The following is a 27,052-nucleotide window of genomic DNA, read 5'->3' as shown; positions in this document are numbered from 1 at the left end:
GTTGCCGGCACGCGCGACCAACTCGCATTTAGAAGCTTTTGTTTAGCGTAACTTATTGTTTTGTGGTTTGACATATGTAAAACCCTCACAATAGCGCCTGCCTCGTCCCGCAGGAGCGCTCAAATGGCGCTGGTTTAGCATAGGGCATGGTTTACGTGGAGCACTTGACTGGAGCTGCAGCTTGTCACAATCAGACTAATGTATTTTATGTGTTCAAAACAACAACAACAACAAATAAATAAAAACAAAATAAAAACAAATAGATTACGAATGTAACCTGCCAGGTAACAAAACCAAGTGACAAATGTGCTCAATTTCAAAACAAATTGCGGGAAAAAACTTAAAAAAAAAAATGAAAACAAGAAAATGAATGAGTAATTGGAAAGGGTTGCCAGTGGGAATTTATGGTAAAAGTTTTTAGCATGCACATCTACGTATTATATTTCAAATATTAACTATGACAATGCCCGTCGTTTCAGTTGAGGTGCAGCTATAAATATATTCTATTCTAACTGGGGGAATAAAAAAAAACAACCCTTAGACGCAACGCGATGTGCAACGATGCGTATGATTATCATAAAATGGTCATATTACTCATACAACGCGTTGTCCACCTGATACCCCATAACGAAGGGCAATGAATAAAAAAATAATAAAATAAATATATACACAAATTTACTCTATACAAATAAATAAAGAACTGTGGGTAGCAGGAAAAGCTTAATTAAAGCGCTCATTTGGTTTGAAAAGCTGACCCTGTTGCATTTATAGGCTCTCGCATTTGGCGCGGCTTTTCTGACACTTATTTACGGTTTTTGACTTTGCAACTATGGTAACTTTTAATTAAAATGTATAAAGAACAGATTTGAAAGTCCGGTTTTTCGCGCTGCTTTTTTCTATGCTTGCGCCCGTCAAAATATAATTAATATGGGATTACGAAAAATAAAACTTAATGCATTCCTTTATTAATTTACATACTACCTAATTGCATTTCTGATTGGCGTTTTGGTGACTTCTAACAAATTATGTTTTGGTGCCGTAGTAATAATATTTAATTATCTTATTTCGTTAAGTCAACTTTAATACTTATATGATTAATGTTTTAATCCTACATTAGTTTGGCGTAATCTTAGCACAATTTTCACCAAAGTTGATGTCTGTCTGTCAAGACAAAGTCATTTCATTGCAAATTTGTGGAATTTGTGAACCTTGACCTAAGTTCTACGCTGGAATTGCAATACTAGAGAAGTCCTTTGCTATGTGCCCCCTAAGAGTTGTGTCACGTTTGCTTATGCGAACATTTAAAATATTTACTAACCACTTGAACGCAACAATTGTGAGCTGACCTTTTAACAGGAACAAACATAAACAGAAACACTCTAAAACAGAGTCCCTCCCCGCCATCCTAGACCGCATACATACATATGTATGTACGTTGGAGTGCGTCTGCACGGCGCGGCATGTAACTTCCGCTCCAGAAACTTGGCTGGTGATGTGCTCCCCACGACTGCAGCGCGACAAAAAGGCCACTGCAGGATAATAAAAAACAAGAGGAACAGTTTAATTGGATGCTCACCAGATTGTTGTTGCGCTTTATATTGGTGGACATGCGTCGATGAAATATGCGAGCCGGTTCCGTATCAATTTCCGACTCTGTCTCGGAGTCATCCCCATCCCGGCTAATCGATATGATCGGTATGATGGGCACCGGGGATATGCTGCCGGAGCTGCAGGCGCTGCTCAGCCCGCTGCTCAGGCTGCGCTGTCGCGGGCTTAGGCTGTCTACGTGCAGTGTATTTGGTTTTAAGTTAGCCATTGTTCAGGTTTATAGCTAAACTTTTTAACTAGCTGCTGTTGTTGCTGTTGACGCTGCTTTGTGCAAATTCCTTCGAATGCAGCAAAGCAAGTTTTACGTTGCACGTTTCACGCTCTACGCTTTACGCTGTACGCTTTTAGCTGTCACGTTGCATGAACAGCAGCGCGCTTAAGAGTTATATAAAGGAACCCTTTGTTGCGTAGCCGACATGTAGCCGCAGGTGGCCGTTTGAGCTGGCGTTGTCAGCGCTGCTGCTTTTCATGCTGCGATGCTTATGTAAAAATCCAAAACACGCACACACACATACACAGTCCTGCAAAGCAACTCTCTCTCAACACACAGACACACGCATATACTTTCTGATAGTAACTGACACGCCTTCTGTTATTTTTGACAGCATGCTGCGCTGCATTTAAAATACGTTAATTTCAATTATAATTTTTATTAATTAGTCTAAGGTGTGCATAAATAAACACGCTTATCGCACTAACAATACATTTAGCAAAAATACTGGCACACCAACTTGTATATACGTATATTTGATTAAAGTTTATATATGAATTGTATATATTTAATTATGCAACACTAACTATTTTTGTTTTGATTGAAAAATACCATTAATCTAACGCACACTCATATAGGTACATTTAGAAAAAACACACACACGCAAAATCGTTTGTACACAAAAAACAGTTCACAGTTTACACATAGATTTTAATTGATAAGTTTTCAGATTTTCTGTTTCTTAATAGAAAATACAAAAAGCGCTGGAAATTATTGTTGAATTTTTGCTTCGTTTTAAAGCCTATTTTATTCCGCTGGGTGGCCTGACTGCGAGCTGCGAGTTTGGTGCTGAGCCTGAGCCGCGCGGCGTACTGAACGACTCGGCAACCCTCACTGCTGGCAGCCTAGCGAGCACGGCATGGACCTTAGCCTGCTAGCATGGGCAGCCGTTGCCGTTATCCTGAGAGGGTTGTCAGGCGGCAATGAATATGGCAATAATAAAATGATAACAATCAAAAATATTACATCTTAGATGAACTGCAAGCTGCATTGTACTTTAAAACTGTGTTCTTATAGGTTTGTAGCTTATGTAAAGATTATTAATGCAAAATATGCAACATTAAATGGCGTACACATTTTTCTTCAGAACATACTTTCGACACTTTTAGAAGATACGGCAACTCTGTATCCCGAGAGCACAATAGCCTTCGACCAACAAGTTTTTTTGCTCTCTGCCTTTGCCGCAATTTTCTCGCAGGAAAACAGGCCCAGCCGCAGTTTTATTCTCTCTTATCCAACAGCTCTCTTACACACAAACACACACACACACACACATGGCAGCTAGAAGCTTTAAAAGCGGCCGCTAAATGCGAAGCTCACAACCATGCAAATGAAGCGAGCAAAACAAAAACACGCAAGCGGGATTGTATGTATAGCATAGATAACAAAAAAGTAAACAATAAAGCGCACATGCGAGAGAGAGAGACAGAGAGAGAGAGAGAGAGAGAGAGAGAGAGAGTAGGGCTATGGTGGTGCGGGTGCACAACAAGTCACAAGCCGCTAGGCAGACAGTTTTAGGGTAAGCTTTTTATTCGTTTTATTTTTCACTTTTCCGGTGTTGCGATTTGCCTGGGCTTTCGTTATTTACTTTGCTGTCGAGTTGCCTATGCTTCTTGTTGACATTGGTATTGTTGTTGTTTTGAGACTTGCACATCCCGTCGGGCATTATTCTTTACGCTTGGCTGCAGTTCCTTAAGGCCTCTGCAGCTAAGGCTACCTAAGTGCGTTTGCGTGTGTGTCAGAGCGCGTTGCTTGAGAATTTTTATTAAATTTTTAAATGAGACCATATTTGTTTTTCATTTTTTGTGGTTCTGCTTTTGAATGTCAAAAGCAGAAATGCCCAAAAAGAAAGAAAAGAAATATTTTGTATTACACAAAGGCATTTATATCTTGGCTTAAATTATGCAGCTATCATGGTCGGTGCAGCTGTCAAAGACCCAATCATAACGATCCGCATTGCATGTTTCATTTCTCATACCCTAAGGCAATTAAGGTAAATAAGCCTTTGGAGAGTACTGTACCACGATCTCAACCTACCCGTGGCAGCGTGAGGCAGCGTCGAAAACGCATGCACCGCCTGCCCGGCGCCTCGGGGTCCACCTGAGAAAACTCATAAAAAGTCGGGCACAGTAGAAGACCGCCCCAATCGCGTGGTACCGGCACTTCCTGCAACCGATCATTTCTGAAGTGATTGGCGAAATACTCCATGATCCTGCCGTAGATGCCGCTTTTTCTGCTTGGTATGCCGTGCATGCTGAGCTGTACTTCACGCGGATATCGGGCGAACTGCAGCTGTGCCTGCAGAGCGCACACGGGACTGACATGTCCGGCAATGTGTACACTGCGTCTCATGTGCGGCCAAAAGAACTGCAGCGACACATGAGGATTGTGGGTGATCTCGCCCGTCAGGCGACTGCCCAGCGTCGTATAGAATGTTAGCCCAGCGGCATTTATCTGCTCGACGTTGGTCATTCGCGTGACAGGCTGCCCGGCCATATCCACGGTGGCCAAACAGGCCATGCGAGGCTCGCACCGTGGCTCCTCATTCAGAGCCACCGTCAGCCAGTGTTGCAGAATGGCATACGGCTCCCGGATGGCGATGCTTGTGGCACACTTCTGCAATTCTGGGCAACTTTCCGATGCAACTCTGGCGGCTATTTTACGCATCGGACTTTGTTTGCGGCTGCGGGGTGTCAGCAAATGCAGCGCAGCTGCGACACCCCGAAGCCTCTGTTTTAAAGCTGGGCCCAGCTTCATTTGAACAAAAATTTTGATACTTACATGCCGAATATGTAAAGAGAATTTTAAATATTTAGTTATGAAAGCTGAGGAAGAGGTAGAGACGATATCTATGAATTGATCCCCTCTTGACACGAGAGCTACTTGAATAGTTCGCTGAGGAACCTTGCTTTAATTACAAGTTTTATTTTAGATCGCCTTTTTGGCGATGATATTTATGTGGGATTTAATCTAATCAAATTTTTTCTTTTGATTATTTTTCATTTTAATGCAATCGGTTCCAATTTTTTGATTATTAATTCATCTATCTTGTGTTTGTTTAGAAAATAATTGTGTTTTCAGACGACTGCCTTTTACGCTTCAACTTTCTGTATAAACTATGCCTTCGTTAGTAACTTTTACCCGTACAGTTTTTAAATCTTTTATAATTACGATAGTTTAGTTTTCAAAATCTTTTTATATATTCCTCATTACTAATTATTCTGGAAGACATTACAAATGCGCATCATCTACTATTCTTAGGCCTTGTTCCCCTTAGGGGGCCAAGCGCTCATAGACCCACCCGTTCTCTCCTTTGTGCACCAGCTGCCCATCGACCTCATCGGCTACTCCTTGGCCACGTCGAAAGCGTATGCGATCGTGTAGGCGATCCGTTTGGCCCTGCCAGAACTCTATGACACTGGGTCGCACCAGGTAGCCGCCCCAGTTGGGTAGCGGCACCTCGCCATCGGCTCCCAGTTTTGCTTTAATGCCCGCCTCCACCTCATCGAGGTAACTGCGTGAGGGTATGCGCTGACTCTGCGGACTGGCGGCGGCACCAATTTGACTCGCTCGCGGACGCTCGTGGAAGTACTTGAGGGATGCCTCGCGTGATATCTTCTCGGCGATGCCCTCAATGCGCACGCTGCGGCGCAGGGGCATCCAGTAGATGGCAATGGCCACATTTGCATTGCATGCAATATCCTCCGCTTTGCGACTACCGTAGTTGGTGAAGAATGTGAAGCCCTCGGCGCTGGCCTCCTTGACGAGCACAAAACGATTGGAGGGTTTGCCCGAGGCATCCACCGTGGCTAAGGCAGCGGCATTTGGCTCGATGATCTCCTTGGTATTTAGGGCGGCATCCAGCCAGTCGCGAAATAGGCAAAACGGATCCTTTACTTTTATGTTCTGCTCCAGAAAGGCATCCTTGCGTTCGTTATATTTCATGCGCAGCGCTAAAATGTACATTATTATATATCCATTTCAAAGGGTTTGCGGCCAATCCAGTTCTCACCCGAAAGTTGTTCAATGGAAGCGGATTGACTCATCTTGCGCACAATTAGGAGTGGCCTCACTATGTTTTGGGTTGGGCTATAATTAATAGGCGTTGCTTTATTTAAAGTAACAGCAACGTACTTGTCGAAGGTCAAATTAAATTCTTAAACTTAGTACTTTGTTGATTAGTTCGCTGCAATCTTGCGATGCGATATGAATAAAACAGCTGTTTACACCAGACAACAGTGCTGCCACACTGTTGAATTTGGTTGCTTGAAACGTGCTAAAAAATACCAAAACTAACTTCTGTTCAGCGGTGTGTGGAGGCAACTGCCACGCTGCGCAAAGCCTAAAAGTACACCATATATTTATATTATTATTAAAATTTGTTTAACGTTTTAACTGCTAGATAAAGTAATAATATATATTTGTTCACATAATTTGACAGCTCTGCCAAAGAGTGATAAGTAAACCGCCAAACCATGAATAAAAGCAAAGCAGTTACGTTCTTGCGCGAGCGTATATGTGTTGAGTGTGTGCAAGTGTGTGAGAGAGTGAGAGAGCGCATACGTCTATGCGCTGGTGTTTTGTTCTGTGTGCTGCTGCCGAGACTTCCTCTGTTGGCTTAAGTCCTATCTGCCTTTCGTATACGAACAGAGAACAGAACAATTTCAACACGAGCGGCTGCTGGACGTGTGCGAAAGTAAAGCGCATAGAGTGCGAAACGCAAGCGAGAAAATATAGAGAAAGGCTAAAGCGGGACATACACACAAACACTGAAGCACCCAATGAACACACACACACACACACACAAGTAGAAATTAATGATACACAAATAAGTTGAATACGAAAACGCTAAAAATTGAAAAGCCTAACTCAATAAGAGTTAGTTCTAGTAACGCTTGTTGTTTGGATTGTGCGTAAAAACGTTTTGCGATTTTGTGCAACAATAAAGTAGGTTAAATACGAAAGCTCATCGAAAATTAATTCTTTGGAGGTCGCTCGTAAAAGCGTTATTTAGTAGTGAAAAAAGCGTTGCAGACGTCGGCTGCATGTGTGTATGCGGCGGGGCAGCAGTGAAAAAATGCAGTGCAGCAGCAAAAACAAAAACGAAGCAAAGCAAATGGCTTGATAGGCGACTAAAAATATACAAATTTCAATTCAATTGAAAAATAACCAAAAGCGAACGTGATATTTTATACCTGTGGCCTGTTTTTAATCAAAGCCAAGCACACACTCACACGGACACACACGGAAACACTAGAACACACATACACACGCGACACACACGAATACACACGCAAACTATATAGCAATATATGCCCATTGAGTGCCTTATATCATTTGATAATAATCCACAAGGTGTCTACTATGCCGGACAGGAGCTATCTGGCGTTGTTGATCTTAGCGTCGATGCCACCAAGCGCATTAAAGGTAAGCAGACACCAAATACCCTACCCAAAACTTACCTACCCTAACCCACTCCTCTCCTTACTTCACACACGCACACACACACACACACACTCACACACGTGACTCACGCGGCTTCTGAGTAACGTGCCGCTTGGGTCGTACATTTGCACTGAAACCCCATTTGAATTGTCGAAGGACACGCGCTAATGTCCTTATTAAATTGTATCTCTCAGCGCTCAAATATCAAACCTAACCTCACATATAATTGTCGCCATTTTGAATGTGCTATGCAATTAATTGTTGTTGTTGATGTTGTTGTTGTTGTTGCTGCTGTTGCCATTGTTGTTGTCGCATGTCCCCGCTGAGTTGACTCGTTGAGCTCGTTACCGTTATTTGCCCGCTGCACAGTCAGTTGTTTGCCATTCTCCCTTTAGTTTCCCTCATGTTGTTGTTGTTGTCATTTTGTGTAACGTCTGTTTTGGCATGCCGCCATTTTTTATTTATCCATGAACTCGTTAAAGGCGTGGTAAGTGCAATCCATTTTTTGTTGTTGCCGTTGTCATTGTCGTTGTAGATGATGACGATAAAGTTGTCCGTGTGCATTTTAATTTTGCGGTAATAAGTTTTGTCGTCTGACATTTCAGTTGATTAGTTTGCTGAAAGGGCCACTTAGGAGCAATGGAAATGTACGAGAACTTCATTTACCAGAAAATAAACTTGATTAGTTACTAAGAGCTATGGGAGTACACCAATATTTAGATTGACTCTTGTATTATTGTTATTATTATTAATACATGAACGAGTAAGAAAAAATAAAATCGAACTTGATTAATTCAGGGTCATTTGAGAATTTGGGGTTTATTTTTTTTTTTAATCATTTATTCAATTCAAAACCTTGTTCTACCCTCTCAATTTTTTACAAAGCTACGCAAATAAAACAAAATAAATAAAGCTATATTTTTGTATATCCCAAAATGCGTTTTCCCCTTACAAACATTCACTATGCAGTTTCCATTCCTTCAGAATTACATACTCTATAAATTAAATACATATTTTATCAAAATTCAACGCCCACATAAACGTCAACTCTTCAAAATAACGCACATATCGTTCATGGTAACTCATTATATTATTACTTTAAATTTTTATGTAACTTTTTAATATGTTTATTATATATTTATTAATACAAACGTTTTTCGATTATTAAAATGTTTTTTCCAATTTATTATTTCTCCAAACTTGCTGCTGTACATTACATTAATACAGCTTCAATATAATTTGTCGTTTTATTCAATATACATCTGATTTTTTCCCCTGCTTAACTCTTTCTCACTTCAGGCATTCATGTCACCGTCAGCGGTTATGCCAAGATACGCTGGATAAAAAAGGGATATCCGCGGGACAGCGAACGCGCCATGTGCCGTGCCTATCGATCGTATCTGTCATCGAGATCGTATGTCCTTGGCTCGTGTGCGGGCAACTCGTGCATCGATTGGCTGGCCGGCGAATATTCGTACACGTTTCATGTCATACTGCCCGACAATCTGCCCACATCCTTTGATGGCAAATATGGCCAGATACATTATGAGATCATAACGACGATCGAACGATCGGGTCGCTACCCGAAAGTGTTTAAGCTGCCATTTACCGTGATACAACCGTTGGATCTGAATGCAGATGCTATATACAGGGTAAGCCACTCCCGAGCTAAAGGTTTCTGAGTTTTATAAATGGAATATTTAAAAGGTGCCGCTGGAGATACTCGATCGCAAGCGCTTCTGGAGCTTTTGCTGCCCAACCGGGCCACTGACGGTCAAATTTTCAACACCTTATTGCGGCTATGCACCCGGCCAGAAGATACATTTTGTGCTGTACATCAACAACGAGTCGTCGATCGATATAACCGAATGCGAAGTTAAGCTGAAGCAGGAGGTTAGCTATGAATCGCACGATCCCCAGCACGAATATCGCTATGATAAGCATCTGATAGCTTTGAAGCAGTTCGGCAACGTGTTGCGCTGGTCGAGAAAAGTCTACAGGGGCTATTTGGATCTGCCCTCGATACCGCCGACATCGGTGAAGCCGACCTGCCCCATTAGCGTTAACTATTCAATTAAGATTATTGTGAATCCAACCGAATTCCATTGGAAGCTGAAACTCAAAATACCGCTGACCATCGGCAGTATACCCATCATGGATGGACCCGATGCCCTGTTACGTTTCAATCGACGGCAGCAGCAGCATCAAGTGGTTAGCCAAAATTTTCAAATGTCAACGCAGCAGAACCAAAGGCAACGGCCACAGCAGCGAAGCCAACCAAACAGCAGCAGCAACAACAGCAGCAGCAGCAACAACAACAACAACAACAACAACAGCAACAATCAGGCAACACAGGCCATGCTACGCTCGGGTGCAACACTGCCGGCCCAAACAAGTCCCTCATCAACGCCAACGACTGCCGCCCTGAGGCCCATGGCCGCAATGCCAGCAATATTAGTAACCAGCGATAGCGATAGTCCCCCAGATTATATACCCATGAGTAAGACAAAAAAACTGGAATAGCTATATAAGACCCAATTGGTCCTTAGAAAACATGCACCCTCCTTTTTGCAGTAGTAAAATAAAGCTTTAGTCTACCTTGAGAAACAAAATGTGTTAAGCATAGAAAAACATTTTAATCCTGAGGAAGCTTTATGGTAAATAAATCTGTAATCGATAAATATTTTATAAAAAAAAAATGTAGTTCGCGACGTTTTTATCCAAGAAAAGTATTGCATAGACTCTAGACTGTAGAACTTTATCATAAAAACTTTGTTGCAATACTTTAGAAAAACCTTTGCACAAATTAAACATAAGTAATATTTCCTATTATTCAGTTTATATTCCAGATTTGTCTAATATTGATCTCTATCATTAATTGCAGTGCCGCCCTCGTATGAAGATGCCATGGCGCTGAGCGAAAAATTTAGCGACGATATTGAATTCCTGACTAATGTTAGCATGAGCAGCATTATGTCCGCTCAGGGCGATGTAACAAGTGAGCGTGAGCCCTTTAAACCGCGTTACCCGGTCTATTACGATTATGAGACACCGACCATACCGCCCGGTAGTGATGATTCCACTGAATCCGACACATAAACCCAAATTGTTACAAAGAACTGTTGCAAAAAAAAAAAAACAAAAAAAGAATAACTCAAAAGCAAAGCAAAACTAAACAAATTGAATGGCTGAGTGGCATTTTATTCAAATTAATTTCTTTTATTCCCTTCCATTTAAAAGTAGTTAGATCAAATATTTCTGTAAGCTTAAGAACTGCAAAGTGTTGGGCTTTGATTTTGGGTAGATTCAATAAAAGAAAAAGATGCCTTATCACTGTCCGATCGCTATAAAGTTTTTTAATTAAATTTAAACTGCAAGTGCCTGAAACTAAATATAACTCGAGATGTCCGCTTTAAAAACAACAACTAATTTTAAGATTTTTATAAAGTTTTTATACACACAATATACGTAGTTAAAGAACCAGAGTCTTTTAAATCAGTAAATTTTAGTATACAAAAATATAGAAATTAATATTTAAATTAGCTAAAATTTTACAGATTTTTAAAGTCTGGCTTCAAACTCTATGCTGTGTATATAAATCTTATACATCTGCTTATATATCATATATATATATATTCCTTATCTGTTTTATCTGCTTCCATCCTTACCAAATTCTAGTTGTGTTTTTTGTGCGTTCCGACCTTCATATGAACCAAATCTCAATGCTTTGCAGTGCATATTGAATAACTTTTTATTCCTTAAAATTTAATAATAAATTGCACGTCGAAAGAAAGCAAATCACATATTCACACTTAATATGTATGCTCCCTTGTTTCTTTTATTCATTAAAATTTCGAAAAATTTAAATTAAACATATACATTTAAAAAATTAATTATATATCATATATTAAAATTGATGTAATTTGTGCTTAGCAATTAAGTTGACAAAATTATTTTGTATTCAATAAGAGTTTGTCATAGCTTTATTCACTTGAATTAATTAGTTTGCATTTTTCTGGAAACAAATTACTTCTAGTTGTAAGCCAAACCAAAGCGTCTCACAAATATACTTAAATTGTACATTTATTCTCTTGTTACCGCTCCCCATTCCCAAAAATACATGCAACATTTTGCCTGATTTGAACAACGAACAGAGACACTCTACAGTGAAACCTCGAATACACAATTTCGCTGTGGAGTGCAGCAGGAAGGGGTCTTGGCAACGGATGCAAATGGAGCAAATACCCAAGGAACTGCTGAGCCAATGAACTATGAGAAGAAATAATTGAAGAACACCAACAACAACAAACATATTTAATCGAAAATCAAAAATAATCTCGGAAGCACATTCAAAATTCATGGCGCGAATATAGTTTTTAAGTCTGATCTGATGAAATTCGTTTAACAGCATAATACAAAAGATATTTTTGCAAAATAACAGCATTACTCATGTATTGCGCGCATAAATTAATCGTAATCTATTTAACTTACATATGTAAAATCTATTTAAAACTATTGTTTATTATTTTAATATTTGTTTATTTCAAAATGATTTGTACATTTTTTGAGTAACTTCCTTCCTAACTTTAGCTTTAAGGGAATCATCTTGAATCATATTCAAAATTAATTTAAATTTATTTTCTATATTATGGCTGAAACTTTAGGAAAGAAAAATAATTAATAATTGTATGGCATCATACGATAAAAAAATAATCACCGTAGTTAAACCCTACTTAGACAAACTTTTAGGCTTAAGCAAAGTATATAACAATTTGCACAATTTTACCAAGAAAAACAGCAACAACTTAACATTTTCAATGTTTATAATGACTAAGAAAAATTTTACACAACACTTCAATTTACTGAATAAAAAATTATATTTCAATTTGTATTGATTTATGTCCAATCCTAACTAATTAAATATACTTAAATTGTTCGTAAATTTGTCTTATATATCTCAATTTAGTTAATTTTACAACTATTTCTATAATGTTTATGAACTCTGTGTACTTCCTATAATTTGTAACCAGTCTAGCCAGTAGTACTCTTAAGAAATACTCTGTCTTCAATTAATTCAAATTAAACCAAAAATGGAACAATATACTATATAAATATATTTATATATATTATTATGTGTATATCCGAATTAAAGTGTGTTTAAATTTTTATCGTCTTTTTATTATTATTTGGTAACAAAAACGAAACTCAATTTATGGGAGCTCAATGAACTGTTTGAGACTGGATTTGCTTAGGTTGCTTGGTAGGTAAAGTATTTGTTAAAAATAAGTACAAACAAATAATTATTGTTAACGATTTTTTTGCATACGTTGGAGTTCAATATAAGTATGATAACAAGCTCGTTGCTTTACTTTAATAAACTTTACAACTTACGCGATGCTGTTTACCCTTTGAAATATATTTGTAGATGGGGTAATATAAGACGTTGTAAGTGTATGACATAGCAGTCAACTTAGATCATATCAAATAGATATATTTTAACGCTGCAATACGTATGACGATGCATTCTTATCAACTGAATCCAATTATCTAAGGATCTATAGTCGCTATGGATTAAAAACAACGTTTATTACTTTGGGTGCAGGGTGTATTTTTAATTAGTTTTAGCAGCTGTTGAACCATTAACATAGCCATATGTAGGAGTCTAGACGAGCTCTAGAACTTACAAACTTGGCTTTTGTTTTTGTTTTTACTTAAAGGAATATTTTTTTTAATTAAAAGAATATTTTTTATACTTGTTGAAACATTTGAGAAACTAATTAAAAATATACAGCATTCAATAAACTTTAAGGTTTAGCGCTTGACTCAGACATTTTTTAAAATATATATTCTTTAATTACTTTTTATCTTAAGGCCATGTAAAAAGATTTGCTAAGTGTTAAAAGAACATTTGTTATTATATTAAAGCGCACCAGAAACTGATAATAAATACAATATTTGAAAATATAATACGAAAAGAGTATTAAAAGAAAATATGTCAAGAAATATATTGATTTAATTAAAATGCATCTTTAGGGCACGTAGAGTATAGTTAAGTCTTTAAAGAATATTTGTTACACTTTTTAGAACAACGTAGAACGTATTTCTAGGTCTTAAATAACATTTGGTTTATTTTAAATGGCAACAGATTGTTTTTAATAAAATATCATATTTACGGCGTGTACAGAGTATTAATAAGTCTAAGGCAATATATGTTTTTTTTTCAGTACATTAGAAACCTATTAAAAAAATAAATTACATTTAATTAATTTTATTGTACATTGTAAAGAGTATAACAAAATCCTAAATAGTATTTGTTTTTATTTTTGTTTTTAATAGAATTGAATGTCAGGGAGTGTACAGAGTATCGCCTTGTCTGTAAAACTTATCTAGGGCACCTACTTACGAGATCGATTATCACCGTTTAACACAACTTTTTACTTTAAAAATCTCAATCACTTTGCAGACTTTCTTTTTTCTTCAATCTTTTGATGTAACTCCAAGTTATGTAGCAAGTGGTCGCCGAAGAAATTCCTTTTTGTTTTTCGTGAAAATCAGGCGCAAAACTATTAGAACCTGTTTGTTTAGCCGCATTCAGGTTGGCAACGCAACAGGTTGTTGTACAAGTGCTGCGAAGAGCAGAGAGTTTCAACCAGACACCTAGGCTAATCGCCAGTGAAATAATAATAATAAAAAGAGTATACTTATGCTTATACTTATAAATAAGACTCAGCGAACTCAGGCGCTGTCGTAAACTGAATTTATCTTTATATCGCGGCAAGAACAAATTTCGTTAGCAATTGAAGCAAAAAGTTTGCAACAGTTGTTGTCGGGATTGTTGTTCGAGTCATTGTCGCTGTCACTCGCGCGCCGTCTGTCGAACAGATCGCACTTGAATTTGATCGCGTGCCGCAAAATAGGTTGAAGACAATTATTTTGAATATCCTCCAAATTTGAGAACAATGCCCATCGATTGTCAATTTAATTTGTCGCGTGCTTCAGCGGTTTATTACACTGGCGAACAAGTTTCTGGCTCGGTTGCGTTGAGCGCCAGCAAGAAATCGCTGCAGCTGGAGGGTAAGTTGACTTCTGTCAATTGTCAAATGGCATTTTTGTGTTTTTCGGCATTTGGTACAGGCAACTGATTAGATTTGATAACTTTTGCCCCAACCCACATCCAGCTGTCAGCATCAGTTTGATTTGCCGCAGCGAAATCAGCTGGCGTGAGGCAGACTCCAGCTTGCCACTCATCGAACACAATGATAGCACAGCGACCACTGAGTCCGGCTACATCAGCTATGCTGCCAACAAGACGCACTTGCAGCAGACGCAACAACTGTTGCAGAAACTGAACCTGCCACCAGGCGGCACACAGCGCTGTAGCTTTCAATTCGAGCTGCCACACGACTTGCCGGGCAGCTGCCGTCTGCCACAGGGCGCGACTGACTACACGCTGTTCGTGACGCTGCAACGCCGTGGCAAGCATGACAAGCATTTTCAGCAGCGATTGTGCATTAGAAAGCGCATTGAACTAGTCGACTTGCAGCCTGCGTGCAACGCAAGTGCCACACTGAGGCTCAGCTTGTTGCGCAGCATTTTTGCGCCCGGTCAACGTGTTGCCTATCAGCTGCATGCCACTGTGCCTGCCACATGCCAAACCCGTCTCTTGCAATCGATTACCTATCAAAGCCAACAACCCGTGGCCAAGTCAAAGCGTGTGCAGAACGTGCTGGACGAGAGCTGTGCCCTGGCCGCTGCACTGCATCTGCCGCTGACGGCGCCCATTATGACTCAGCTCCCTGGCGAGCCCATTGAGATCGCCTACTATTTGGAGACATGGAGCAGCTGTAGCGAGCCTCTCAGATTGCCCTTGCTGGTGGGCACAGTGGCGCCACCTGTTGACGTCATAGATAGCCCCACGGTCGGGCCTTCGCTTGGTTTTGTTAACTTGGGTAAGTGGCAGAGTGCCTGACGCATGGTTAAACAATCGTGCACACACACTTAATGCTCTTACAAAGGTACATACAATTTAGTTACTCACTTTGGTGCAGTTATCTATAATTGTAACACTTATTGCCAATAAATTGTAAGGATCGGACTATGTGAGATAATCTTAACGTGTCGTATATTTTCCATTATTAAACGTTTATTTGTAAAAGCATTTGCTATTCGGTTTTAGAAACCATTTAATTACCTATTCCTTACTTAATATTCTTATAATTGAATCACAAAGCTTACCCTAGAAATGTGTATTGGTAAGGGTATTAAATCTTCGCAAGCCACATTGTAATTTCTTATTATTGTTTATATTTTCTAGCTTTGTGTGAAAATGATTTACTGTTTTCATCCATCAATCAGTTGCTGCCCCACAGCTGTTCCAGGGAATCGAACACCCCGAGTATTACCTGGCACGGGGAACACCTGAAATTGCTGCGGCGCCAAAAGAAACAGTCGTACGTGCGATTAGCTTTGCGGTTTTTCTATAAAAACATGTTGCCCACAAATAAGCGTCATTGTTGGGAGCTCGAAGTATCCAATTAACATAAATAAGTACGTGCAGGTCTTTATATATCTTCGAATGTTTTTCCAGTTTTGATTAGAGTTATGCTTCTTTTTTATTTAATCTGATATGTTATAGCCGATTGAGATTGATTTAGTTTGATATAATACTATCTAGCCTAAAGTAAAATTTAATTATAACCATCGTATATTAAGTCTTAGAAGCCAATCGAGTTAATATCTGAACAATATTTTAATCTACTATCAAATCTTGATAATTATATTACGAAAGAAAAGCACAGAATTTAATGAAAGCAACTTAATAATTATTTCATTTAATTGCAATATTAGAAGAACTCTCAAAATAACTAGACTTAATAATAGAAAAATTTTGATCTGAATGCAAATAGGAGAAATTTTGTAAAAAACGTTGTACATTTTTTAATATTACCTTTTAGAGACAAGTTAAATTTGTTTTTCTTGTTAAATCATGTGTCATTAAATTGTATTTTATTCCAATAAAATAATGCATTTGCGAATTTTCAAAAATTAATTGTTCGTGTGTTCGCGGAAAGACCCTAATAAACTTAAAGATGCGCTTAATAGCAATATTGTAATAAGGTTTATTGTTAATTCCTTTTTTATTATTTATACTACTTAGTATCAATTAATTATTATTCTTTTGCTTTTGGAGCTTTATATATTAGTATGAATAATGTAATGTGTATTAATAATAATAAAAAAGAATTATAATATTATAATAATAATAGTTATAATAATCATGATAATAATGAGAATAATAATCAGGAATATAATAATAATAATTATAATAATAATAATAATAATAATAATAATAATAATAATAATAATAATAATAATAATTATAATACTAATAATAATACCAAAAATAATAATAAAAGCCAATAAAAAAATTGTATGTCTTTTAATAATCAAAACAATAACATTAAGCAGCAATTTCTCCTGCTGTTTTTTTTTAAAGAGAACCAGTTGAGTTCTCATTGAATTTAATGCTTCCATAAACCCACTTACGCCCAAATCTATTTATGGTCCTTGTTGTTGTGCCCTAATCAAATAGGCGAAGCCATATTGTGGGAACGGGTCAAGGCGAGCTTGTTGCCGCAATTATCTACAGTAAATTGAGTCAATCGAGTGCGTGGGCTATCTGAGGAGCTCCGCAAGTGCTCAGTAATGCTGTAAATTGTTGTTGCCACATTTTGTGGCACCAATGGTGTGCAGCTCATTTAAATCGAATGCGTGCAGGCTTTAGGCTGCGCTTATTGCCGCCAAAAATATACAAATTTACAGATTTGGCCACGATATATGAAAAACATGCGCCAAAATCGAAGAAAACAAAATAAAACAGACCGCCGCTGACCTCGCCATTGAGGACATGGCGGCGCAGTTATTGTTGTTTGGGCCTCAGCCTTTAAGGGTGGCAGTCGAACAAAGAAACTGAAAGGCCCCAAGCCACAAAGCATTGCTCCATTTGGTAACGTTTTAGCTTTGAAATATTTGACCAGAAGCAGACAGTAGACGGTTACACAGACGCATGGCGCCAACTTATTGATTCGCGCCCCTCTCCCTGTACCCCCGCAGGCGCCCTCTCTTGGCAAAAGCGAAAGCACGGCCGGATGCTGCGAGCAAGCGAGAGAACAAGAGGCCCGAGACCCGACGCACCACACAAAGGCGGAGCTCAGTGCGCGTCTGGCTGTGCCAAAGTTCAGTTGAGTTTTAATATCCTGTTCCTTGTTGTCTGTTGTCTGTTGGCTGTGATGTGAAGTGCATCCTCGCATTAGCAATGCCCACCACCTGTGTTTTTCAGCTGGATCGCCTGAATCCCGTCTACAACAGCGGCGAATACATCAGCGGACGCATTCTGCTGCGCACGGACAAGGTGAAGCGCGTGAATGGTTGGTGTTGCCCCATTTGGAGACCCATTCGAGACCAGCTCAATATGATGCCTGTTGTTATTCCCTGTAGCTGTCTATGTAACCCTGGAGGGTGAGGCCAAGGTGCAGTGGTCCATGAGCGGCAAAACTGAGACATCCAACTATTCGGGCCATCAGCAGTATCTGCACACACGGACCAATGTTTTCGATAACTCTCTGTTCCGTGCCGGAGTACATGTTTATGTGTTGACACTGCGCATACCCCCAGACTGCCCCAGCACCTGTAAGGGTCCGTATGGTTATATTGCGTACAATATCTCACTGACCATTGACAAGCCCTGGGGCTTCGATGAGATCTTTCGCAAACCCATTATGGTCGTTCAGACATTGGATCTTAACTATAACTCGGAGTTCGCGGTAGGTTTTTCGAATGTGGCAGTTATGTGCAAAGGGACGTGGCAAGAAAAAATAATTTATAATTAAAGCTCAATATGTGTGTGTGTGTGTGGTGTGTAAAAATATCGAAGTCAAGTGTAGAACAAGAAACAGCATATATGAAATAGTATTCGTAAGAAAACAGGAATAGTTATTTTATGCCGAAGTTTACATACTATTATAGACATGACATGCAGCACGATTATCGATGAATCATTGGAACAATGGAGGATATATGGTCCGATTTTGATAAGATTTTGCTTATGTCAGATGCATACTTAGGGAAATAATGGTTATTATTAAGATTTGGTAACATATTAAGAAGATAAAGTGAAATTCAAAAGAGTATCTTTAAACGATATTTTTTCCATAAAATGTTTGAAATTGTTAATTGATAAAATTGATAAGATATCTACCAGCTTTATGGCATAGTCGTCAAAGTTAGCCCTTTTCCACTTTTGAACTACCTGCAATTAAAAGAAAGATCTTCTTGAAATCGAGAAAGTGATGTGAGATCCTGACAAACAAAATATTTGTAATATGGATTTGTACTTGTCTTAAGGCTCACGAACTGCTCATAACATGTTATAAGTATATAATATTCGATGATTTTAAAGCTTGCGCATTAAGCCCTGTAAAATATCCAAAATTTTTCGATTCTTTGCCATAGCTGCCCGTCAAGGATGAGAACATTAAATACCTCTGCCACTGGCCCTGCATCTCCGGACCAATCAGCTCCAGCTTGGCACTGCCCGCATCTGGATTCACGCCACTGCAGGAGGTGCCATTCAGCGTGGAGGTGGACAACCAATCGCCGCACTATGATATTATTGGCCTTGAGGTGTCCATAAAGCAACATTTTGTGTTTCTCTCGCGCAAGCCGGTCAAACGGAACTTCTATACGAAAACGCTCTGCAAGGATATCATCACGGATCGCACCTTGAGGCTTTCCAAGAGGGTGTATGAGTCGAGCATTTGTGTGCCCATGGATACGGCCCGTTCCACACTAAATCCCAACTACATAGTATTCCTGCACTATACGCTGCAGGTCAAGCTGAAGACTGGCTACTTTCACTACGATACGGATTTGTCTGTTCCCATTGTGGTGGGCACCACGCCATTGCAGCATTTGCGTGCCACCGTGCGCACCCAGCAGCCGGCGCGACGCACGACGACGCCGGAGCGACAGCGCCTGATTGAGCGGGTGCAGCCGCGACCCGCAACGGTGGAGGAGGAGACGCCACAAGAAACTGAGGCGGCAGCCGATGAGACGCATCAGGTGGTGGAGGATGATGAGCCACCTTCGTATGACAGTTGCCGTGAGTGTATAGTTGAAGAATATGCTGCATAACACTGTACATTTATTTTCTCTTGCCGCAGTGCCGCCTTCCTTTAGCTTTGCCACCTTGGGTGGCAGCCAGCCAACGCTGGAGAGTCAGCCGCGAATACACCTGCCCAAATTTCCGGGCTTTAGCACATTTATAGGCGCGGCGCCCGCGCATGACTTGAACTTGGAGGACTCCGGACTGGATATGCATTATTATCGTTCCTATGGCTCACTTGATACGGATCAGACGGGTCGCAGCCTGGATACCTTTGGTTCGCTATGTGGCCCCATTTTCGACCCGAGCGAGACGGAGCAGCAGGAGCAACTGGCCGTGCTCGATGTCACGGCCCAGGTGCATCAGCCGGTGCCGCTGCAAACACAGGCGGAGCATCAATTTTAAATGCAAGTGTCTTAAGCCGAAACCATGGTGGTATACTACGTAAGATTGTACTAGACTTAAGTGTTCAGAGCTAGGTAAATGAAATATTTTTTCGAGTGTATCATTATCCGTCTTATTGGAAGCGCTCATAGCTCATATAACTATACTTTACTGCCATCCAAAATTCAAATTTATTCCAAGCGAACTTATTATGTGCCAACAAAGTTTTCTAGCATATTATTCCATGGCTTTTTACATGCATATTTACGATTATACGATAATATTATAAAATGACTTGGCTATATAGTTTTACATAATGTATTTAAGCTAAGACTAACGTGTTCATAATTGGAAAATAAATTCGTATACAAACACAAGTGCCAAGATCTTACACTAGCTAATTATTATGTGCTTTATTTGGAAAACAAAGGAAATTTATTTACGAATTTGCAACTTTCGACGACCAATATCTTTGATATTTATTTATAAGTATTTTACTATTCATTTAATCTTAACGTAAATATAGTTTAAAAATTTCTACCATTTTGATTCGAAAAAAATGAAGTTTTTTTAAATATATCTCTAATCGAAATATTTTATTGCTGGTCAATATAGGAGTTAGCATAAAACACAATTTTAGAAATGATCCCAATCGCTCTTCATTTTCTGCCAAAACTTATTATGTCAAAATAATAAAATTTAGATTGCCCTACTTAGAATTCCAGCAATCATGATTCACGCTATATATTACATTCTCAATATAATTTTTGTTCCCTAGGTTGATACTAGATCTAGGTCTGATATGTGTTTTTTTTTCAAATTTTTTGTCATGTTATAATATATATATTATTTATTAAATATAAGTGTCAAAAAAGTAGAAATTCTACTTTTATATACATTTGGAGGATTTTTAAATTTCTTTCAAGCAGTGAGTCTCAAAAAGTAGAAAATAAACTAGTTCCTTCGTAACTTCCACTCGTCAACCTTCAGTTACAAGAACTATTTTCCATATTTCCTATAAGAGTTTAATTTACCATAAATATGTAATATTAAAAACGAGTTTTCGCATGGAATCACATTTGAGTTAGGGTTTGCACTCTACGAGATAAGCACTTGGGAAAATAACAAGTTTTTCAGATGTTTCTAGGAATATTTTTTCAAAAATGTTAGACATCCTTTTATGGATATATATTTGTTTCATCCGTAGCTACAAATTTAACCGAAAGTTTGGGCTAAGCACATATATTCACATATATACCTACATATAGTGTGTACAGTGTGTTTGAATATGTATTTCTATTTATTAGTCTGTTTAGCTTCGCCTGAATGTATGCAACGCTTGGCAACTGTCGCGCGTCAGGCGGGTCGCGTATTTAATTAAATTTGCTAATTGTTTATGACAAGTAAGTGCTCTGCGTTTGCCACCGCAGCAGGGCCACAGACCCCGTATGGGCGATTAGATAAACATACAAATAACACTTGGCCAACATGTTAAATGCCGATAAGATCCGCAACGCTGGCCCGCTTAATAGGCCAAACATTTGTCCAGAGTTTGGCAGACAGCGCGCGCCAGTCGACCGGTAAAGAATTGTTTCACAATGAACCAAATCTGTGACCTGCATTTGGAGCGGCCCAGTGGGGTCTATTATGCCGGCGAGACGGTCAACGGTCAAATCTATCTAACCCTGCCGGAGCGGGCACTAATCAAAGGTGAGTCATGCCGTGCGCCCAGGCGATAAGGCATGAATCATGCGTTGATCAAACCAATTTGAACGAAAGCCATCTGAAAGATAAGCAAATGCATTTGTTATGTGTATATATTATTTACAGCCATCGCCCTGGAATCGAATGGCTATGCGTGCAGCTCCTGGCTGAAGCCGCAAAAGCAAAAAAAACAAAAGTCTAGGGGCAAGCCACAGGTGCTCAAGCCGCCCATTGCTTTTGGCCAGCGCGTGGATTACTTTGCCAAGGTGGATTACTTTGTTGGCTCGGAGGCAGCGCTGCCGCAGCTGATGGCAGCGGGCGCCTATAGATACGATTTCAGTGTGCAGCTGCCACAGAGCTGCCCCAGCAGCTATGAAGGCGCACATGGACACATACGCTACACGCTCCAGCTAAGCTTGCAACGCAGTGCGGAGCTGCCACCGGAGCCGGCTTTGACACGCCAATTGCAGGTGCTGCAGCGCAGTGAGTTGAATCAGCAGCCAGGCCAGATGCTGACACCCTGCGAGGTTACCGCCTTGGAGCAAACGCCCTCGCTCAAGTTCTGGCAGCGACCGCTGCAACTGCAGCTGGACATTCCCCGTACTGGCTACGAGCCGGGCATGGGTATCTCGGTGCACGTGCGACTGCACAATGCGCAGCAGCTGCCCCTAAAAGCCATCATCTACAAGCTGAATCTGGTCAGTACGCATGTCGGCCGGCAGCAGGACAAGCCGAAGCATGTGGCCAGCCAGGTGGAGCGTCGCTATCTAGTCAGCAGCAGCCATCAGCTGAACACTTGTCCACGCAACGAGCTGCTCAATTTTCAGCATTTGCACACGCTGCAAGTGCCACAGACCCCGCCCTCACTGAGCGCCGCCGCCTGCGCCTGCCTGCAGCTCAGCTACGAGGTGGAAGTCCTGGTGCAGACCAATCTTCCAGATCGTTTTATTGCGGCCCAACTGCCGATTATTATTTACCAGACGCCGACCATGCAGGCGGGCCTTAAACCGGATTCGGGCATGTCTCGTTCTCTGGGCGAGCTACAGGCAGTGGGCGTAGCCGGCGCACCCAATCCAACGCCTGAAGCTGGCAACTTTGCCACAGCTGCGCCCAATTTAAGCGCCTCTATGAACTCTCTAGGTGAGCTGAGCAGCATTTTATACTTAAATAAAATGTATTAATTTGTATTTTTTTTTTAGCTTCCAACTTTCGTGAAGCCGAATTCATGGTGGCCACCAATCTGAACAGGGATAAGCACGCCATGTCCGGGGAACAGATTGATTTCAGACCACGGTATCTGTACTACGAAATGGAGCATGCTGAAACCGAAAAAGTCCTCTAAAGAGCATGCAAATATATTTATGTAATATTATTCTAAAACGTACCTGTATTTTTTTCAATACATTTTATTTTACTTTATTCAATTTAATAGAAATCTTGCCTTTTGGAGGGTAGCTTGGCGCCGTGCGTCTGATTTGATTCCCGAAATGTTTCTTAATATAAGAAAATTATAAAAATTAAAAGAACACAATAAAATTATATATTATATGTCGTAGAGAAATAATATAAAAACGCACCTCGAGTCAGCAAATTAATATTTTATGTATAAGCTATTTATATTTAAATAATAACTTATTCTCTTGCTTTCTTCTAAGTAGAGCTCGAGATATATTTGGGAAAAGAGTTCGATAGTTCGTTAAATATATTAAAACAAGATTGCTTCATTTTAGATTTCAATAAAATAGATTTTTGATTTCGAATCAGAAAACTAAATATTTTAAATACGCAATAAATATTAAAATAATGTTATTTTCTTACTTTCTTTTAAGTAAAACCCGAGATTTACTTGTCAAAATCAAAATAGTTCGTTAGTTCGGTCCACCAGCTTTCAGTCCTTTGATTCAGTTAGAGAAATCTCCTTTGCAAATCCTTCACATCTTTGTTGTGTCACATAATTTCTACATTTAAAATGCTACAATTCTATTTAACAATTACAATCTTTCGTTCTACTAATAATATTGCAGCTTACCTATTTTAATTTATTGAAGAATATAAATAAATTAATATAAATACAAAAATATAAATTAATAAATTTGATTTGCGCCAAATCTTTTTATATTGTGGGGCTGTGTGAACCTCAAATCTCTTTGAACCAAAACATTTTGAAAAAAACTTTGTATATCACGGAACTATATATGTATGAAAACTATAGATATTCAAAGCCCATGCTAGGGTATATCATAATGTAGTATATGTTATGAAGACAGCTAAATTAGCTTTATTGTCTATTAGCCAAATGAATAGCTATATAGACAGTTGGTAGCTTTAATTATATTTATGTTAATAAATACAATATACGTATATATATTTGTATTCAATAGAATTTACAATAAGCATATGCATTTACTTTTAATTAAAGAACGTATAAAAAATGAGGTTCTTAAAAAAGTATAAACTTGATACAAGGCTTATAAGGTTTTTAAACTTAATATTATAACCCTTTGAGGATGTCTAATCTCGAGCTGGTGCACTGGGATCATGTGGCAGTGACAGCAGCGTCACATTTGCGGTTTCCTCAGGCGGCGCCGTGGGCGTGGCAAAGTTTGTGTACATGGGATAGCGTGGTACGAAATCGTCGGTGCGATTGTGCTCATTCACATCCGTATCTACGAATCTTTCACCAATATGGGTGGCTTCCTCGAACGAAGGCGGCTCTGCGAAAGAGATAAGAAACAGTTTTTGTGAGGTTCCAAGACTTTGAACAACTATAATCGAGGTACTCACTGCACGTGTCATAGCTCGGTGGCATGTCGGCTGCTGCACCCGCTGGCGTATCCGGCGTTTCGGGTATCCACTCGGCCACGTGGCTGGGATCCTGGGCACTTTGTGCCAGTGGTATGGTGCCAACTATGATGGGCGTATCAATTTCCGAGTTCGAATGGCAATCGCCAGTCCTGATGGCCATCTTGATCTGGTAGGATACGTTTATGATGCGATTGATCCGTGATGAGGGCGCCACGGGTGGTATAACCAGGCTGGCATTGATCAAGCGCTTGGATAAGCGCCGCACATGCTCCGGCTGGTACTCCTGGCAGAGAGTGTTCTTGTGTGTACGTGATTTATGCATGGGTACACTAGCCCGGAACTCGTATATCTGTATTAAGGAGATTTCAATGCCGTGCAGATCGTAGCCATGCGACTGGTTATCTATCTGCAGGGTATAGTTAATTCTCTGGCCCGGCGCATAGCCGCCAAAGGGTATTGTCAGAGTCGAGATGACCGGACCCGAGGAACAGGGCCAGCAGCAAAAGTACTTGATGTCCTCGCTCTTAATGGGGATCTGTGAATTATCGCACGGCCAGGTTAAAGGCATTCCATATGGATTAGCCAAGACACTCACCAGCATCTCCGGATACATGTTCAGATTGTAGGTCTGCAGCACGGTCAGCGGCTGTTTGAACTCGTTGTTGAAGCGCCAGGAACGATCCAACACGAGTGATACCTCATACGCGATCTTGCCGTACTTCTCCACACATGACGTCGGGCATTCCAGCGGCAGGGGTATGCAGAATGTGTAGGCGTGTGTGCCTGCCGGCAAATCGCCCTCCCCAAAGACATTTGTGCGTGTATTCAAATACTTTTCCGTGCCACGATAATATTCCGTATACGTTTCAGTTTTACCGTTAACGGTGCGCGTGCGCCGTTCCTCCCAACGCACCTTCGCCTCACCCGCGAACAAGATGAAGACGGCTGTTGGAGATAAGAAAACAAAACAAATGCCAAACGTAAAACATGGGAGAGCTTTCCGTGTAAAACTGTTGAGCTTTGCCTTTTTGCCAGTTGCGCTTTGTGTCGCCGTTCTGCCGACTGCACTTTTTTTTTTTTTTTATTAAATACGTGACGCACAGTGGTGACGAGCTGTTTAAAACTTTGATAACGTTGCAGCTAATGAGAAAAAAATTGCTTTTATTAATTACTTTTTTTTAATTATATTAATTTATCAAACAGCTTGCAAAGGCTTTTTAGAGCTAGGTTTCGAAGAATATGTGTAAATTAGTATTGTACGTTTAAGTTTTCTTTTTGTTGTGTATATTATTAACACGTGTAATTCTGTCAGGTGGTGAGCCTGGGAGGGGATGGGACTTGGTTGGTTTTTGCCTTTTTAGAGCATTCGCACAAATGTTCTTCTTGATAGGACAGCGCCTTTGTGGATTAGTGTCCAGGCTAGTGGCAAATGGTTCCTTACGTGGTGCTCTACCCAGGAGATCTTGAAATCCCCATAGAAGCTGCACTTCCCCTAAACTAACAGTTACTTTGGTCAGTCTCTGTAAATGTGGCTGGCAGAGGTTGGGCACTTGGTATTATAGCCGGGCAGAGCCTTTTATTCCAGCTATTAGAACTCATTTTGTTGCCTATTTAAAAAGAGCACACTGTACTTGGAAACGGGTTTAGAATATCACAATTTGAAATTCGATTATTAAATAACCTTTTTAATTGCTCCCTTATTTATTTATTTGGGATTGTGCGTTTTTATCAACAATTTAAATGGGTGTTTATACAAATTACCTTCTTATAATAATAACAGAAATGTATGGCAGATAAAAAGCTAGTGTTGAAAAATATTACATTTAGATTGTTGATTAACATTAGTTATATTCACGTTACTGTTTTTGTTCAAATTAATATTATATTTAATGCATATTTAATTGTTCGAATGCCTGGATCGCGTGATAAGGTGAAAGAACAGTGATTTACCATTGACGGACTTGTTGCTTGTTGTTTTCAAAACAATGCGTCCATTAATTGTTTCGCCGCTGTAGTAAACCGGACAGGGCCGATCGAATTCGAAAACACAACTCGATGGCATGGTAAAGATACGAATATTAATTTTATGGCACAGTACAAACACACCCTAACGCAAAAATACCACTAATCTTAAAGCTAATTATATATTATATTAAACATATTTCACTGAAATTTCAACTACTAATCGAACAAAGCACGCGAGTTTAGCCCGCGTTAAACCCGCAACGCCGAACAATCCAAACACAAATGAAAAGGCGAAGATTTCTATTGCGCTGAAAATAAAATGTTTGAGAGCGCGAGAGAGACCAAATGTGACATCATCAGTTGAGAGAGCCAAAACAAAAACGAAATCGAAAGCTTATTAATATACACTCGAAAGAGTATACAAGCATGAGAGTAACAGAGAGAGCACGAGAGCTGTTGAGTAAGCACTTTAAAGCTTTGGCGCTGCTCGCGTTATTAGAAGAACTTTTTATACATTTTGTTGTTATATGCGTAGCTTTCAAGAACACTCTGATGTAAACAAAAACAGATGATGTAATATTTGGGAAACAGCTGTTTGGCTAACTAAAAGATTCTTATATATTAATATTGTGCTACAAAAGTCCAAATACCAATTTTATACTGGGTATAATTTGCTGGGTATAAGAAAATCAAACAATGTTCATATA

The 27,052-nt window shown here is 39.6% G+C and overlaps 8 protein-coding genes across 19 annotated transcripts in view; 4 read left to right on the top strand and 4 right to left on the bottom strand.

Annotated features, from left to right (window-relative positions):
* LOC6632741 (diacylglycerol kinase eta) overlaps positions 1-2,753 on the bottom strand; it is a 53,063-nt gene extending 50,310 nt beyond the window's left edge. For 7 of the 9 annotated variants that reach the window (XM_015170665.3, XM_070207060.1, XM_015170662.3 and 4 more), the window contains exon 1: positions 1,577-2,752. In XM_015170665.3, the coding sequence (XP_015026151.1) occupies positions 1,577-1,816 (240 nt within the window). In that variant the 5' untranslated portion in view covers positions 1,817-2,752. Of the gene's footprint in view, positions 1-1,576 lie in introns of all 9 variants that reach the window. The other 2 variants (XM_070207062.1, XM_070207061.1) reach the window with 1 other exon arrangement.
* A 988-nt stretch (positions 2,754-3,741) lies between these two features.
* On the bottom strand, positions 3,742-4,695 carry LOC6632740 (pyridoxine/pyridoxamine 5'-phosphate oxidase). Its single transcript, XM_002056419.4, has 2 exons — positions 3,917-4,695; positions 3,742-3,858 (listed from the first exon to the last, which is right to left on the bottom strand). Exons 1-2 carry the CDS (start codon positions 4,634-4,636, stop codon positions 3,775-3,777), a joined length of 804 nt encoding a protein of 267 aa, XP_002056455.2. The 5' UTR covers positions 4,637-4,695; the 3' UTR covers positions 3,742-3,774.
* Positions 4,696-5,023: 328 nt separating this feature from the next.
* sgll (sugarlethal) lies at positions 5,024-6,191 on the bottom strand. The gene is made up of 3 exons (XM_002056418.4): positions 6,014-6,191; positions 5,892-5,951; positions 5,024-5,832 (listed from the first exon to the last, which is right to left on the bottom strand). Coding segments are annotated over exons 1-3 (741 nt in total). The 5' UTR covers positions 6,015-6,191; the 3' UTR covers positions 5,024-5,152.
* Positions 6,192-6,288: 97 nt separating this feature from the next.
* Positions 6,289-12,469, top strand: LOC6632738 (arrestin domain-containing protein 17). Of its 3 annotated transcripts, XM_070206986.1 has the most exons (6): positions 6,290-6,826; positions 7,235-7,306; positions 8,624-8,976; positions 9,032-9,824; positions 10,209-10,391; positions 11,479-12,469. In XM_070206986.1, the coding sequence occupies exons 3-6, from the start codon at positions 8,701-8,703 to the stop codon at positions 11,607-11,609; spliced, it is 1,383 nt and encodes a 460-aa protein (XP_070063087.1). In that variant the 5' UTR covers positions 6,290-6,826; positions 7,235-7,306; positions 8,624-8,700; the 3' UTR covers positions 11,610-12,469. The 3 variants fall into 3 exon arrangements, with proteins under 3 accessions (XP_032289504.1, XP_002056453.2, XP_070063087.1); XM_032433613.2 differs by having other exon boundaries at positions 6,289-7,306; positions 10,209-10,322; positions 11,479-12,468; XM_002056417.4 differs by having other exon boundaries at positions 6,289-7,306; positions 11,479-12,468.
* Positions 12,470-14,175: 1,706 nt separating this feature from the next.
* LOC6632737 (uncharacterized) lies at positions 14,176-16,503 on the top strand. The gene is made up of 3 exons (XM_002056416.4): positions 14,176-14,398; positions 14,503-15,273; positions 15,639-16,503. The coding sequence occupies exons 1-3, from the start codon at positions 14,284-14,286 to the stop codon at positions 15,860-15,862; spliced, it is 1,110 nt and encodes a 369-aa protein (XP_002056452.1). The 5' UTR covers positions 14,176-14,283; the 3' UTR covers positions 15,863-16,503.
* A 1,082-nt stretch (positions 16,504-17,585) lies between these two features.
* On the top strand, positions 17,586-20,295 carry LOC6632736 (arrestin domain-containing protein 3). The gene is made up of 4 exons (XM_002056415.3): positions 17,586-17,751; positions 17,822-18,147; positions 18,836-19,484; positions 19,546-20,295. Exons 1-4 carry the CDS (start codon positions 17,640-17,642, stop codon positions 19,890-19,892), a joined length of 1,434 nt encoding a protein of 477 aa, XP_002056451.1. The 5' UTR covers positions 17,586-17,639; the 3' UTR covers positions 19,893-20,295.
* Positions 20,296-21,419: 1,124 nt separating this feature from the next.
* On the top strand, positions 21,420-23,141 carry LOC6632497 (arrestin domain-containing protein 17). Of its 2 annotated transcripts, XM_002056414.4 has the most exons (4): positions 21,420-21,581; positions 21,702-22,715; positions 22,775-22,938; positions 23,008-23,141. In XM_002056414.4, the coding sequence occupies exons 1-3, from the start codon at positions 21,470-21,472 to the stop codon at positions 22,915-22,917; spliced, it is 1,269 nt and encodes a 422-aa protein (XP_002056450.1). In that variant the 5' UTR covers positions 21,420-21,469; the 3' UTR covers positions 22,918-22,938; positions 23,008-23,141. The 2 variants fall into 2 exon arrangements, with proteins under 2 accessions (XP_002056450.1, XP_070063112.1); XM_070207011.1 differs by lacking the exon at positions 23,008-23,141 and having other exon boundaries at positions 22,775-22,994.
* Positions 23,142-23,847: 706 nt separating this feature from the next.
* On the bottom strand, positions 23,848-26,625 carry LOC6632496 (arrestin domain-containing protein 3). Its single transcript, XM_032433678.2, has 4 exons — positions 26,331-26,625; positions 24,976-25,325; positions 24,360-24,915; positions 23,848-24,289 (listed from the first exon to the last, which is right to left on the bottom strand). Exons 1-4 carry the CDS (start codon positions 26,440-26,442, stop codon positions 24,087-24,089), a joined length of 1,221 nt encoding a protein of 406 aa, XP_032289569.1. The 5' UTR covers positions 26,443-26,625; the 3' UTR covers positions 23,848-24,086.
* Between the last annotated feature and the right edge of the window lie 427 nt (positions 26,626-27,052).

This window comes from Drosophila virilis, chromosome 2, assembly GCF_030788295.1.
Source record: "Drosophila virilis strain 15010-1051.87 chromosome 2, Dvir_AGI_RSII-ME, whole genome shotgun sequence".
Lineage (NCBI taxonomy): Eukaryota > Metazoa > Arthropoda > Insecta > Diptera > Drosophilidae > Drosophila > Drosophila virilis.
Note: the sequence above shows the minus strand (reverse complement) of the source record. Positions and strands in the feature narration are given on the sequence as shown.